Genomic DNA, 13,349 nt, shown 5'->3' on the forward strand with positions numbered 1-13,349 from the left:
GGAATTATAGAAAAAACTTTCATGGACTACTCTTCTCACCTCGGTTTGTTTTGCTGGGATATATTCTCTGAAAGTGTTTATATTCTTCTGGAGCAGGAAAGTCCTCTACTGGATGGAAAGAATACTTTGACTCAAAATCATCTGGGAAAGGAACAGAATATTAAGTCATATCACCCTTCCTTGTGCTTCCACACACTCTGTACCACTTCTGACCCCCCGCCCCGCTATCTCCCTCAAATTCTGATGGACCATGAGGGCCTGCCTGGCCCACTAAACCAAGGTTCCTGAGGCCAGCAACAGCATCTTTCTATGGACCTTGCACGCACAAAGGATATGCTCAGAGGCTCTTTACATTAAGGATTGAGTCTTCAAATTAGTTCTTCAAATTTTTCCACCAAAAATCAGGCACTTAACAGGAAAGGAGCCCAGCAGTTTGCATGGGAGGAGAAGGAAATACAGCTCTGTTTCAGTTAACAGTCATCTTAGAGACTGTCACCATGGGAAACCAACTGAACTGAATCCACAGATCGGTAGACATTAACCTAAAATGGGAATTTCTGTCACCAGTTAGTGAGAGATCTGACCAGATAATGCCCCTCTGGCCCAGGTTACCCTCATTTAGCTCTACAATAGAGTTGGGACAGCATCTCATGGCCTCTGCTCCCACTTTACGTGTCCCCTCTAGAAGAAGGCTCAGATTTTCGATCAGTGTGGCTCAAACACATTCCAAAAACCCTGGTCCACTAATTAGGAAAAGACTAGACTGGGGACAGAGAAGAGGGCAACCATTCAAGAATCTAGAGTGTTAGGGTTGAAGGAGATGGTACAGATCTTTCCAGGGGTCCTCAACAGAGGGTCTGAGGAAACCTGATGGACAACCTTTGCTTGCGGCTCCATCTTCGACCCAATGAACCAGAATCTCTTAGGTGGGGCCTAAGACTCATTTATTAACCTTGAAAAAGGTAAATCTCATACACTCCTGATCTCATCCACCTCATTTCACAGATGAGGGAAGCGAGGCCCAGAGCAGCGAAGTGACTTCCTCAAAGTAGGACAGCTAGGTAGTGGCTCTGTATTATTAATGTTGTGCACCATGGGTTTTTGTTGTTTTTTAAAGGTCCAGAAAAGGCCCTCTCCATCCTAAGAAGATACATCATTCCTGTCTGAATAAACCTGAAAAGGATAAAGTCTCTGACCTAAAAGCTAACCACAAATGATCCAAGCAAGAGAACAGCTTCAGAGTTATTACCACAACACCTACTGATTTTACTTCAATCTCTTCTAAAGCATTCATACCTAGAATTTGCATAAGGCAAGGGCTGTCAATGGAGGGGGCCCAAAAGTCTGAGGGAAAATCAGGAGAGGAACTGTTGTGAACAAAGGATACCTAGTGACCATTCCCACTCTAGAGTGGCCACTGGAATTAGTGAAGTCACCACAGAACTATGAGACTAAAACAGCTAGTTACTTACCCAAGAAAGATCGGACAGTGGTAATAGAATCTCTGTGGCCATTCCTCAGGGGTGGTGGAGGAGGAGGGGGTGGCCCAGCTGGCGTCCTTGAGGGCGGAGGTGGGGGCTTTCCTCGGCTCAGGGGTTCTGACCCATGCATTCGGTATGGTGGGGGGGGAGGGGGAGCATCCCTGGCACCATTTCGGATCATAGGTGGTGGGGGTGGAGGAGCTGCAAGGAAAATCCAAGGCAGTTTAGGCTGAGATACAGAGATGGTGAGGGGTAGGGGAATTTGAGAGACGTGCGCTAAGAGTGCCTTGGTGCCTTCCCAAAGATCTGGGCTCCGGGAGCCTCCGGGCAGCCTGTCGAGTATCAGATTCACCCTCCTCTCACCCCTATTTAAGCGGGAACATTCTTCCAGATCCCAAAGTCCAGAATAAATGTGTGACCTTCTTCATTTCCTGTGACAAGTCAGTCAAGAACTTTGCCTACTCTTGATATCTTTTCCCTGCCTCTCCATGCCTTCCTCCACAATCCTAATTCAAGGCTTTCTCATATTCAGCCTGTTCTACTGCAAAAAGTTTCCCAAATGTTCTCCTTGCTTCTCATCTCTTACCATTCCAATCCATTCTTCATTTCGACTCACTAATCTCCTCCAAAATACTTGCTCAAACTTTTCTAAGGGCTTTGCATTTCCTCTATCATGAAGTTTCAAATCCTTAGCTTCAACCCCAACTGGGTCTCACCACATCATCCTCCTTTCTTACACAACAACTTACCACGCCAGGCAGCCTGATTTCACCTTCCCCTCTTCCTTGCTTGATTCCTAGGCTGAGACTCCCACTGTCGCCTCTGTATCTCTCTACTACACTACCATATTGTATTATAATTTCTCATTTTGTGTGCCTCTTCCCAAGTCAGGACAGTGTCCATTCATCTGAGTTCCCAAGCTCAGCCACATGTACAGCACACAGTAGGTACGCAATCAACATGTGCTGACTAAACCAAACCACATATGCTTTGCTCCTGTGACTCCCCCAAAAGATGCGGAAATGCCTTCCCTCTTCCCTTACTATAAAACCTACCTCTCTTTTTTAAGATTCCACTCAAGCCCCATCTTCTACAGGCTTTCCCAAAGCAATGCACTCTATTCTAATCCCCTCCTTCTTTGTTCTCCCATAGCATTTATAGGCTGTGTCACTTACTCTAGCACTTAGTAGTAGAGACCAAAATGAGTGATTCTCAAGATATGTATAGTAGATTCATCTGCAGAAGTTGCATATCTCCGATGATAGGCTCATTGCTCAAAAAAACTGGGAATGTCTCTTTGGGAATTGCCTCCAAACCCAGTTTCTAACCAGACAGTTCAGTAAATATTATATGATGTCCATATCTCATTTTTTTAAAAGATTTTATCTATCTACGTACCTACATATATATTTATTTTAGAGACAAAGAGTGCATGTGCGCACATGTGCAAGCTTGGGGGAGGAGCAGAGGGAGAGGGACAAGGAGACTCTGTGCTGAGCACGGAGCCCAATGCGGGTCTTGATCTCATAACTCTGAGATCGTGACCTGAGCTGAAACCAAGAATCAGACGGTCAACTGACTGAGCCACCCAGGTGCCCCTCATATCGCATTTCTGAGATTGCACAACCATCAATAAAAATATTCATACCTACATCTGACTCCACTTCACTCTCTTTTTTTTTTTTTTTAAAGATTTTATTTATTTATTTGACAGAGATAGAGACAGCCAGCGAGAGAGGGAACACAAGCAGGGGGAGTGGGAGAGTAAGAAGCAGGCTCATAGCAGAGGAGCCCGATGTGGGACTCGATCCCGGTACGCCGGGATCACGCCCTGAGCCGAAGGCAGACGCTTAACCGCTGTGCCACCCAGGCGCCCCTCCACTTCACTCTTAAAAGACAAAAATGTGGGGCACCTGGGTGGCTCAGTCAGTTAAGCGTCTACTTTTGGCTCAGGTCATGATCCCAGGGTCCTGGCATTGAGCCCCATGTCGGGCTCCCTGCTCAGTGGGGAGTCTGCTTCTCCCTCTCCCTCTGCCCCTGCTTGTGTGCTCTCTCTCTCACTCACTCTCTCAAATAAATGAAATCTTAAAAAAAAAAAAAAAAAAAGACAAAAATCAAGGTAACATCAACAACACGTCTGAAGACATGGCAACATCACTGGAATAGGTTCTAAGTAAGGTGTTTATATTATATCGTTCTATTCTTTTCATTAACTAACAAAAAGAGCAGCTACCATTTATTTGGTTTCTGTTATATTCCAGGCACTGTCCCGGGTACTTCACAGGCATTACATCTTTAAAAATTCTTCCACCACTCCTGCAAAGTATGTGGTACTATCCCCATTTCACAAATGGGGGAACTGGGACTCAGGTTGTTTGTCTGAGGTCACAGATCTCATAGAGTCAGCATACATCTGCTCTTTCCACTACGGCCACACTGCTTTTCATAACTACCCCAGGTACTATATTACCTCCCCCTAAAATGTATAACCCACTGAGATGGAAGTTTATCTTCTGGTACCAATGCCATGTCTGATAAATAGCTGTTTCCTAAATAATTCATGGAGAGACTACTCGGCTTAACAGACAACAAGGATTAGTGATAAAGGGTGTATCATCATCATCTTTTTTTAAGTACACTCTAAGCCATCGTGAGGCTTGAATGCATGACGCTGAGATCAAGAGTCACGTGCTCTACCGACTAAGCCAGCCAGACACCCAAGAGTGTATCTTCTTATTCCTCCTGAATTGTTGTCGGAATTTCTGTAGAGTGACCGCAGTTAAGAATGAAACAGTAATGGGATGATTTATGTAGACAAGGGGTCCAGCACTGTAGGCCCAGTAAATGTTAGTTTTCACTTTCCCTAAGATGCACTCTGAATGTCTCCCTCACTCTTTTCAAGGTTTTAAGTATGGACAAGGGCTATTAGAAGCAATAAGTAAAGAGAAATCTCCTTACCACCACCTAACAGATCTCTGAAGCTTGATTTCATCCCAAATCTGCAGCTCTTTGAGTCCACCTTCAAAGTATTTCCCTCAAACCCAGATTTCTCAGGGCCCTAAGAGTCTGTATCTCTCTAGGGGAGGGCCAGGGAGTGTAAGGCAGGCAGGGTTAGGTAGGCTCAAAAGGACACCAGCCAGACAATGGGCAGGTGGCAGTGATCAGAGCCAACCCAGACAATCTGCTTGCTCCTTTGGTGCCCTCCCTCAGGGTCACCCCAACCAGGTTTTGCCATCTCCAGGAAGTTTCTGGGCTCTTTGCCACATACAGTTTTAAGACCATTTCAAGTGACAGAACTGGAACCCAAGGACCGTAAGAAAGAAGCAGTTTGTAAAAGAAACCTTGGGGTGGGAGACCACCTTTTGTAAACCTAGATAAACCCAATTCTGAGGAAAGCAGGATGGTACTGATTCTTTAAAAAAAAAAAAAAAATCCCTTAAAAAGTGTTTTACTCTGCAAAGAAAAAATTCAGAAATGCTATGGACCAATAAAACTGGTCCCTGAGCACCCTGGGAAGACAGAAGACTCCATACTTTTCCAAATGTAAATAATTCATATGGAAACAAAAGTATATTATCACTTAATATTGTCATAATATGATTTAATAATAGAGATAAATCCATGAACTACCTGGAAACCCTTGCATAAAACCACTAACAGTTATCAGCATACTACAGTTTACAAAGCACTTTCATACATACTTTTTACAACCACCCCTGAAGGTACTATGAACACATGAGGAAACAAACTTAGAGAATCAGAGCAATCTGCCCAATGTCACACAACAAAGAGACCCAATACTCACAGGATCTCTGACTAAAATACCTCAATTTTCTCTCAGTGTTATCACTCTAAGAACTGCTGCTCTGGTTACAGAGATGGAAAGCTGCCCGAGGCCTCCATCAGGCCTCAAAAGTTGGTGATGGCTAAGGGACAGAAGAACAAGGCTCATAATTTCACATTCTTCTAAAGAAACCACAAAGAAAGAACAGAGAAGTGGGAAGCAAGAAGTCTGCAGACATCTGAAATTACCCAATTCAGGGTGCATGGCTGGCTTAAGGCAGTAGAGCATGTGACTCTTGATCTCGGGGTCTTGAGTTCAAGACCAACATTAGGCCTATAGCTTAATTTTTAAAAATTAATTAAAGTTAAAAAAATAAAACAACTCAGTTAAACCCACAGAAATTATANTGCCGGGATCACGCCCTGAGCCGAAGGCAGACGCTTAACGACTGCGCTACCCAGGCGCCCCAGAAATTATATTTTTTTCCCTGTTTCTATTCCTGGATAGGGTTAGAAAGATATGGGCTCTGCTTAGATAAAGTTTAAAAATATATATATATATCCCTGGGACACCTGGGTGGCTCAGTTGGTTAAGCGTCTGCCTTCAGTTCAGGTCATGATCCCGGGGTCCTGGGACCAGAGTCGGGACTGGGCTCCTTCCTCAGCAGGGAGCCTGCTTCTCCCTCTGCCTGCTGCTCCCCTTGTTTGTGCTGACAAATGAATAAATAAAATCTTTAAAAAAAAATCCCTAAGTTAAAAAATAATTTTTAACCTAAACTTTGTAGAATCAAAGACCACCTTAGGACTAGGATTCTTATGGCTAAAGCCAGGGAGACATGGGGTCAGGGATGTACAGGTTACCATACAACTGCCGTCTGCTGGCCAGCCAGCTTCTAGAACACCAACTCTCCATGTACCTCGCCAAGCAGCAGCACAGGTTAATGGACTTTCAATACGTGCTTCCTGATGACTTAATTTCTTAATCAATGATCCAAACCTGCAAGGACTGTTTAAAAGCTCAAAAGCCATTTGTGGAGGATGTGGCTCAAAGTCCAATGATATAAGAGGCCATGGGAGCCAAAATTCCTGGGTCCAAGAAGGTCCCAGAGAGCTTCATGGTCTCCCTAACGCTCTACTTTCAGTCGTGCTATTTTGTAAAGAGACTATACAACCTCTTCTACTTTTTCTAGAGCTCCTTACTCCCCTCTTCACCCAGTTTAGGCTCATGGTCCACTATTACAATCATTCTCTGACCTACACCCTTAGCTTTCTTTCTCCCTTAGTGTCCCACATGCCTAAAAAAGCTAACCCTGGTTAAATACCATGCTGCCCCCACTTAGTACCTGCAAACACACAGCTGAACACACACTGTGCTAATCTCACTTTGAGTGTACAGCTCCTAATCCTGAGTGGGCCTTTCATGCTGCTGCTTATCCCAGAACACTTCCCCATCCCCTTCACTCTCCCATGCTCCCAGAGGACCACTTCATGTCCCTCTCTCTCCTTCCCTCCCTTCATTCACAGTGGATGTCCTTGCTTTCTATCTCACCAATAAGAAACAAACCAGAAGGTGTGCCTGGGTGGCTCAGTCAGTTAAGCATCTGCCTTTGGCTGAGGTCATGATCCCAGGGTAATGGGATAGAGCCCCATATCCGGGCTCCCTGCTCAGCGGAGAGCCTGCTTCTCCCTCTGCTCTTCCCCCTGTTTGTTCTCTGTCAAATGAATAAATAAAATCTTTAAAACACACACACACACACATGAAACTTTGCACATGATCCTACCACTATGCCCACCTACCCACTTGCATCTATGCCTATGCACTCTGCCTTCCCTCCTGTTACCATGGAAGAACTATCTGTGTTCTTATCTAAGGTCAACCCCTTACCTATGAATCAGATTCCATTCCTTTTAGCCTTCTTGAAAACATTACTCAGGCAATTTCCCCCCTTTCTACTGTATCATTTCATCAGTATACAAACAGATGCCGAAATATCTCCCATCTTGGAGGGGAGGGGTCCCAAACCTCAATCCCTCATTCTCCTCCAGCAACCATTCATCTGCGCCCCCACCCTCGCTCCCCTTTAAGCAAACAGAGTTCTACATCGCTATCTCCAATTCCTCTCCTCTTATTCCCAAGTTCCCAAATACATCTCAATTAGACTTTCACCCTCATCCTCCATCACTCCACTGAAATTATCAAAAGGATATCATGTTGTTTGGGGGTCCCCCTCAAAAGACTCCATGTTGCCGAGACCAATGTCATTCTCAGTTTCCAGTCCTGAACACAGCTGATCACTCCCTCTTGGCATCCTTCCAGCATCCTCTCATTTTCTTCCTTCCTCACTATAGACTCTTTCTCAGCTTCCTCTGCTTGCTACTCTCCATCTCTCTGACCTCTAATATAAAGGCCTCAACCTCTTCTCTATCTAGACTGACTCCCTAGGGGAGCTTATCCAGCATGTGGTTTTCAATATCATTCAAATTTCTCTAGCCCAGACCTTTCCCCTCAACTTCAGAGTCTGACAGAAATCCAAGAGAAAATAACGAACTGGTGTTTGCCTAACAGGCAAGTCAAACTTGACTTGTCTAAAAGTGAACACCTGTCTTCTTCCCCCAAACCTGCTGCGGCCCTACCTATCTGCCTGATTTACTGCACCAGCCTCCGAAGTGGTCTCCCTTGCCACCTCTGTCCCCCTGCAGTCTGTTTTCAACACCAGAGTTTGTCATCCTTTTATTTTTTATTTTTTAAAGATTTTGTTTATTTGACAGAGAAAGAGTACAAGCAGAGGGAACAGCAGAGGGAGAGGGAGAAGCAGGCTCCCTGCTGAGCAGGGAGCCCAATGCAGGGCTCAATCCCAGGACCCTGGGATCATGACCTGAGCCAAAGGCAGATGCTTAATCAACTGAGCCGCCTGGGCGCCCTGAGTTTGTCATCCTTTTAAAAGCTAAAGCAACACTTCTCCTCCGTTCCAACGCCTCTAGAGGGGCTCAGCATCTCACCGAGTAAATCCCAGTCTTGACAAAGTCCTACAGTGTTCTCCTGTGCAAATCTAGCTTCGAATCTAGCTTCCTGACCTCCTCGTCCTTCCACTCTTCCCCCTTCACTCATTCCAGTCCTGCCACAATGGCCTCCCTGCTGTCCCCAGTCTCAGGGCCTTTGTATTTGCTGTTCCCAATGCCTGCAATACCTATTCTCCCAGATTACTGCTTAGCCTACTCCGTCACTCTCTTCAGATTGTTACTTTATCAGTAAGGCCTTCCCTAACCCTACTCTCACCCCACCTCTGCAATAAAAAATACCACCACCACCCTCTACCCCAGTATATCCTATTCCCCTTTCTCTGTTTTGTATTTCTCTAAAACATCTACATACTGTCTTTATATATATATATAAAAACATATAATATATATAATTTTATAGTTTTATTTGTATATATTTATAATTATATGATTTTATATATATACATACCCCCCACACACACATATATAGATCTACATATATAATTTTTTAAACTAATTTATTTGCTTGACTGTCCAAAGAACAGGAATCTTCTGTCTTTTCTACTGTTTGTTGTTTCCCTAAAAACAGAGTCTGAAACATAAAAAGGCACTCAGTAAACCTGCTGAATGAGTAAGTGAATTCTTTCTTTTCAATCGCTGAAGGAGAGCTTTGGAGGAAAAGGTGAGAAGATAAACTCAATTCTACATCTGATAGGAAAAAAGGTGCTTCCAGGCACTTACCGGCTCCCCGACTGGGAGGGTCCCGGGCTGGGGGAGGTGGTCTATTACTCTGTAGTGATGGAGAGGCTGACGTGGGTGGAGGAGGCGCTAGGCCTCTGACAGGCCCCGGTGTCTTCCTATGCAAAGAATTGTGTCTCTGTGGCAGCTCAGGGGCTGACTCATTAGTGGGACTGGAGGGTCCATTGGGGACCCCAGGAGGCTGGCGGTAAGGCGGAGGAGGAGGAGCCAGAGACTGGCCACTTGGTCCCGTTCTGATATTCACAGGGGAAGGAGGTGGTTTGACTGGGGGTGGAGCAGGAGGTCCCTCTCGACCAGGGTGCAGCCTTTGTCCAGGTGTGGGTGGCAAGGGCTTCTCTCTGTTGTAGGCCGGGGCTTTGCTGCTGTGCACAGGCAGAGGTGTAGGGGGTGCGTTGGCACGCCGCCCTGGGGGTGGTGGAGGAGGGGCAGAGGAGCTGTGCTTCATGCCTGTACTGCTGGTGGTATTAGGCCGAGAGAGGTCTGGTAACGAGGGTCTCTGCATCCGGGGCAGTTCTGGGAGTGAGGCTCGGCTGCTGTCTGTATCATCTTGAGGGCGCCCACTGGCTGTTGACACCGGTGGCCTTGGGGCAGCAGCTCGAGAACTGGGGACTTGTAGGGCTGGCTTACCAGCTAGGTTCTCTACAAATACACCAGACAGCACTCAATCAACAGAGCTAGATACACGTTAGTCAGTATCTCTACTTCACCCAGCCTCCTTAGTGTAACCTGCATGGTAGCAGGTTAAATGCCCGTATAGTTCTGGATTTTAATGTGGTTTCAGGCTCAGGGCCCATGACAAATACTGCCAATACAAGTTGAACACATTTTTATTTAATCTCTCAGCTTTGGCTTTATTCTACTCTGTAACTTCTCCCCTGCTCCCACTTCTCCTTCCTCCCACCTCTACAACACACCTTAACCCTAGATGACCCACTTGGGACTAATCAGAAATTAACGCACTTGGGAAATATCCGAAGAAAGTACTGATCAGATACCTGAAACGTCCTTGGCTCCCACAGGTCGGAGTTTTGGCACTCCCCCTTGGAAGAGACCTCCCTTGGGCTGCAGGGCAGCTGCTCCAGAGCCATAACCACCACTGCTTCCTTTCGGTTCTGGAAAGCATACCATTAGGGTTTTCACTTCACATGCTGGGAGCTGGTGACCAAGTTAATCCTGAGGAGAAACCCCTCTTCTATTTGGGCTTTAATTTGCAAACAAACCAATCTTGCTTTTGCATTAAAAAAAAAAAAAAAAAAAAAAAGGCTAGGCCTCTCAGCTCCACAGCTTCATGTGGAGATGAAACTCCTCACTGTGATGCAAGAGAAAGAACAAAAGGAACAAGGAGTCAAATTTCCCTTATTTAGGAAAGGCAGAGGGAAAACCAGGATCAAGACACATTCAGCAGAGTTCTCTGGGCTCTCCTTTCCAAGTCCCAGATGGTAAGGGGGCCAGGGACTCAGGGATCCAGGTGTGAGCAAACTCTCCAGAGGCCTAGCAGAATGGACACTTGTGGCAATTATAACATCTTCACTAGCTTCAGCTTAGCGGTTTTTAGTAACATGATGGTCTCCTCGGAGAACAGCCATGGATGTGCCGTAAGGAGCACTAGTTACAGTAGGAGATGGGAGTCTTCCCCCAGAGAATGTGTCCCAAAGGTCAAAAAGAAAATTCTAAGGTGTTTAAATGAAAAGATGTGAAGACAGCCAAAGAACATTCAAAGAAAACTCTCCTGAAGGACAAAATTTTCCCACTTAAGGCCCCACAATAAAAATGACAGGCCAGCCAAGTCTCCAAGTCAATCCTGGGATCCTGGTGGCTCACTAGGAAATGAAGATTAGACTCACTCTCAAGGATGGGAGCACTCCGATCATTAATGTTGGTCACCTTCTTCAGCTTGGTCCCTTTGCAGATGTCCTGTAAGAGAGCACCTCGACTCCGCTGCTCATCTCTACTCAGCTTGGGCTGCTCTGTGTTTGCCTAGAGGAAGAGGGGAAAATGTAATTATTCATCCTAAATAGTTCCCTTTACCAGGAGCTTGGGATAAATACCGTAAGCCAAGCTGGATTTCATTAATGACCCTCTAACCTAATCAGATCCTGCACCAAATATCGGTACCAATGTGTGCTCTCATTCTTTAGTCCTTCTTCTGTTGTGCCTTCTGTGAAGGGTATAGGTCCCCTTCCTATGCAGAACATTCTGAAAGGAGGCCTTATCTGGGGCGCCTGGGTGGCTCAGTCAGTTAAGGTCTGACTCTTGATTTCGGCTCAGGTCATGATCTTGGCGTTATGAGATCAAGCCCTGCATCAGGCCCTGGGCATGGAGCCTACTTGGGATTTTCTCTCTCCCTCCCCCCCACTCCCCCGCACGCTCTCTCTTTAAAAAAGGGGGGGCAGGCCTTAACACTTACTGAGTACCTGTGTGCTGGGCTTGTGTGTTAGAAGCTTTACATGTTATGAAGGCAAACACTGACTTGAGTCCCTACAATGCCTCAGGCTAAGGATTTTACTTCCATCATCTAATTTAAATCTTGAAATATTTTTATGAAATAGGTATTATCAACATTACCCATTTGGACAGTGCGAATAGTTGAACAGTTCCTGAGGCCATGCACCCAGTAAATAGTAAAGCAAGGATCCCAACCCAGACAGTTGACTCTAAAATTCTTATCTCGACTAACAGTATTTCTTCCCTATTACTTTATCATCTTCTTCTTCTTTTTTTAAATATTTTATTTATTTATTTGAGAGAGAAGGAACACAAGCAGGGGGAGTGGGAGAGAAAGAAGCAGGCTTCCCAGCGGAGCAGGGAGCCCGACGCGGACACGGGGCTCGATCCCAGGACCCCGTAGTCACGCCCTGAGCCGAAGGCAGACGCTCAACAACTGAGCCACCCAGGCGCCCCCCTGTTACTTTATCTTCTAAACAATGTTATAAAATAGACCATATTGGGGCACCTGGGTGGCTCAGTCGGAGTCTTGGTTTCACCTCAGTCATGATCTTGGGGTCGTGAGATCGAGCCCCATGGCACACTCCACGCTTGGCCTAGAGTCTGCTTGTCCCTCTCCCTCTGCTCGTGTGCACACACTCTCTCAAATAACTAAGTAAATAAAATCTTAAGAAGAATAAAACAAGGGGCGCCTGGGTGGGTGGCTCAGTCAGTTGAGCAGCTGCCTTTAGCTCAGGCCATGATCCCAGGGTCCTGGGATCGACCCCTGTGTTGGGCTCCTTGCTCCAAAGATGAGGAAATGAAGGTTTAGAAAAGCTAATGTCACATGGTTAGTACATGCAGAGCTGGTCTGTGTTAAAGCCCATGCCTTTCCCACTTACCCTACAGTCTCTTCCAACACCATATTTCTTTTCGAGTTCTTCACCCTCCACCTACCTGTTAAATGCCACTTCAGAGTCCTATCCTCAGCCTCCATCTAAATCTCCCTGAGCAAGCTCACCCAGTCACAGGATTTGAATACCACTGAAAAGCCCAAGTATCTCAAATCTTTATATCTCATCACCACTCCTGGCCCTGAGCTTAATACCATATGTGCCAATGTCTACAGGATATCTCCAAATGAATATCCCACATGTACCTAAAATGCAACACATCATACCATGTTCCTTACACAATTTCTAAATGTAGAGCTTTTTAAATTAAGCACACAGTGGAATTTTTGGAAACCATTAAAAAATGATTCTAAAATCCATCTGGAAGATTAAGTATAGGAAAAAAACTAAGAAAATGGAACTAGTACCATCAAAAGCTAGGACCAACTACAACAGGAGTACAGGGACAGAGAGCTAGATAAATGGAACAAAACAAAGTCCATAAACAAACTCAAGTCTATATAAGAAATAATAAAAGTGGGGGTGCCTGGGTGGCTCAGTCGGTTAAGCATCTGCCTTTGGCTCAGGTCATGATGCTGGGGTCCTGGGATCCAGCCCCGTTGTCAGGCTCCCTGTTCAGCAGGGAATCTGCTTCTCCCTCTCCCTCCGACCCTCCCTTCTACCCATGCTCTTGCTAGTTCTCTCTTTCAAATGAATAAATAAAAAATTCTGAAAAAGAAGAAAAAGAAATAATAAAAGTGTATTTCAGCAATGCAGAAAGCACAGATTACTAAATATAAGCTACTAATAATAACTGGCTAAGTTTGGGGGAAAAAATCAAGTTAAATCTCTACCTCATGGCTTACTCTCAAACAAATTCTTTTTTTTTTTTTTTTTAATTTCTTTATTTGACACAGAGAGAGACAGCCAGCAAGAGAGGGAACACAAGCAGGGGGAGTGGGAGAGGAAGAAGCAGGCTCCTAGCAGAGGAGCCTGATGTGGGGCTCGA

At 45.5% G+C, this 13,349-nt stretch overlaps 1 protein-coding gene across 1 annotated transcript in view; it reads right to left on the reverse strand.

Annotated features, from left to right (window-relative positions):
* Window positions 1–13,349, reverse strand: part of WIPF2 (WAS/WASL interacting protein family member 2) — a 45,224-nt gene that overhangs the window by 5,084 nt on the left and 26,791 nt on the right. Inside the window, exons 3-7 of the mRNA XM_040640668.1 lie at window positions 10,868–11,000; window positions 10,019–10,135; window positions 9,006–9,662; window positions 1,473–1,682; window positions 40–141 (exon numbers count right to left, since the gene is read on the reverse strand). Coding sequence (XP_040496602.1) covers window positions 40–141; window positions 1,473–1,682; window positions 9,006–9,662; window positions 10,019–10,135; window positions 10,868–11,000 — 1,219 coding nt within the window. The remainder of the gene's footprint in view (window positions 1–39; window positions 142–1,472; window positions 1,683–9,005; window positions 9,663–10,018; window positions 10,136–10,867; window positions 11,001–13,349) is intronic.

The sequence above is a fragment of the Ursus maritimus genome, unplaced genomic scaffold (assembly GCF_017311325.1).
Source record: "Ursus maritimus isolate PB19 unplaced genomic scaffold, ASM1731132v1 scaffold_24, whole genome shotgun sequence".
Classification (NCBI taxonomy): Eukaryota; Metazoa; Chordata; class Mammalia; order Carnivora; family Ursidae; genus Ursus; species Ursus maritimus.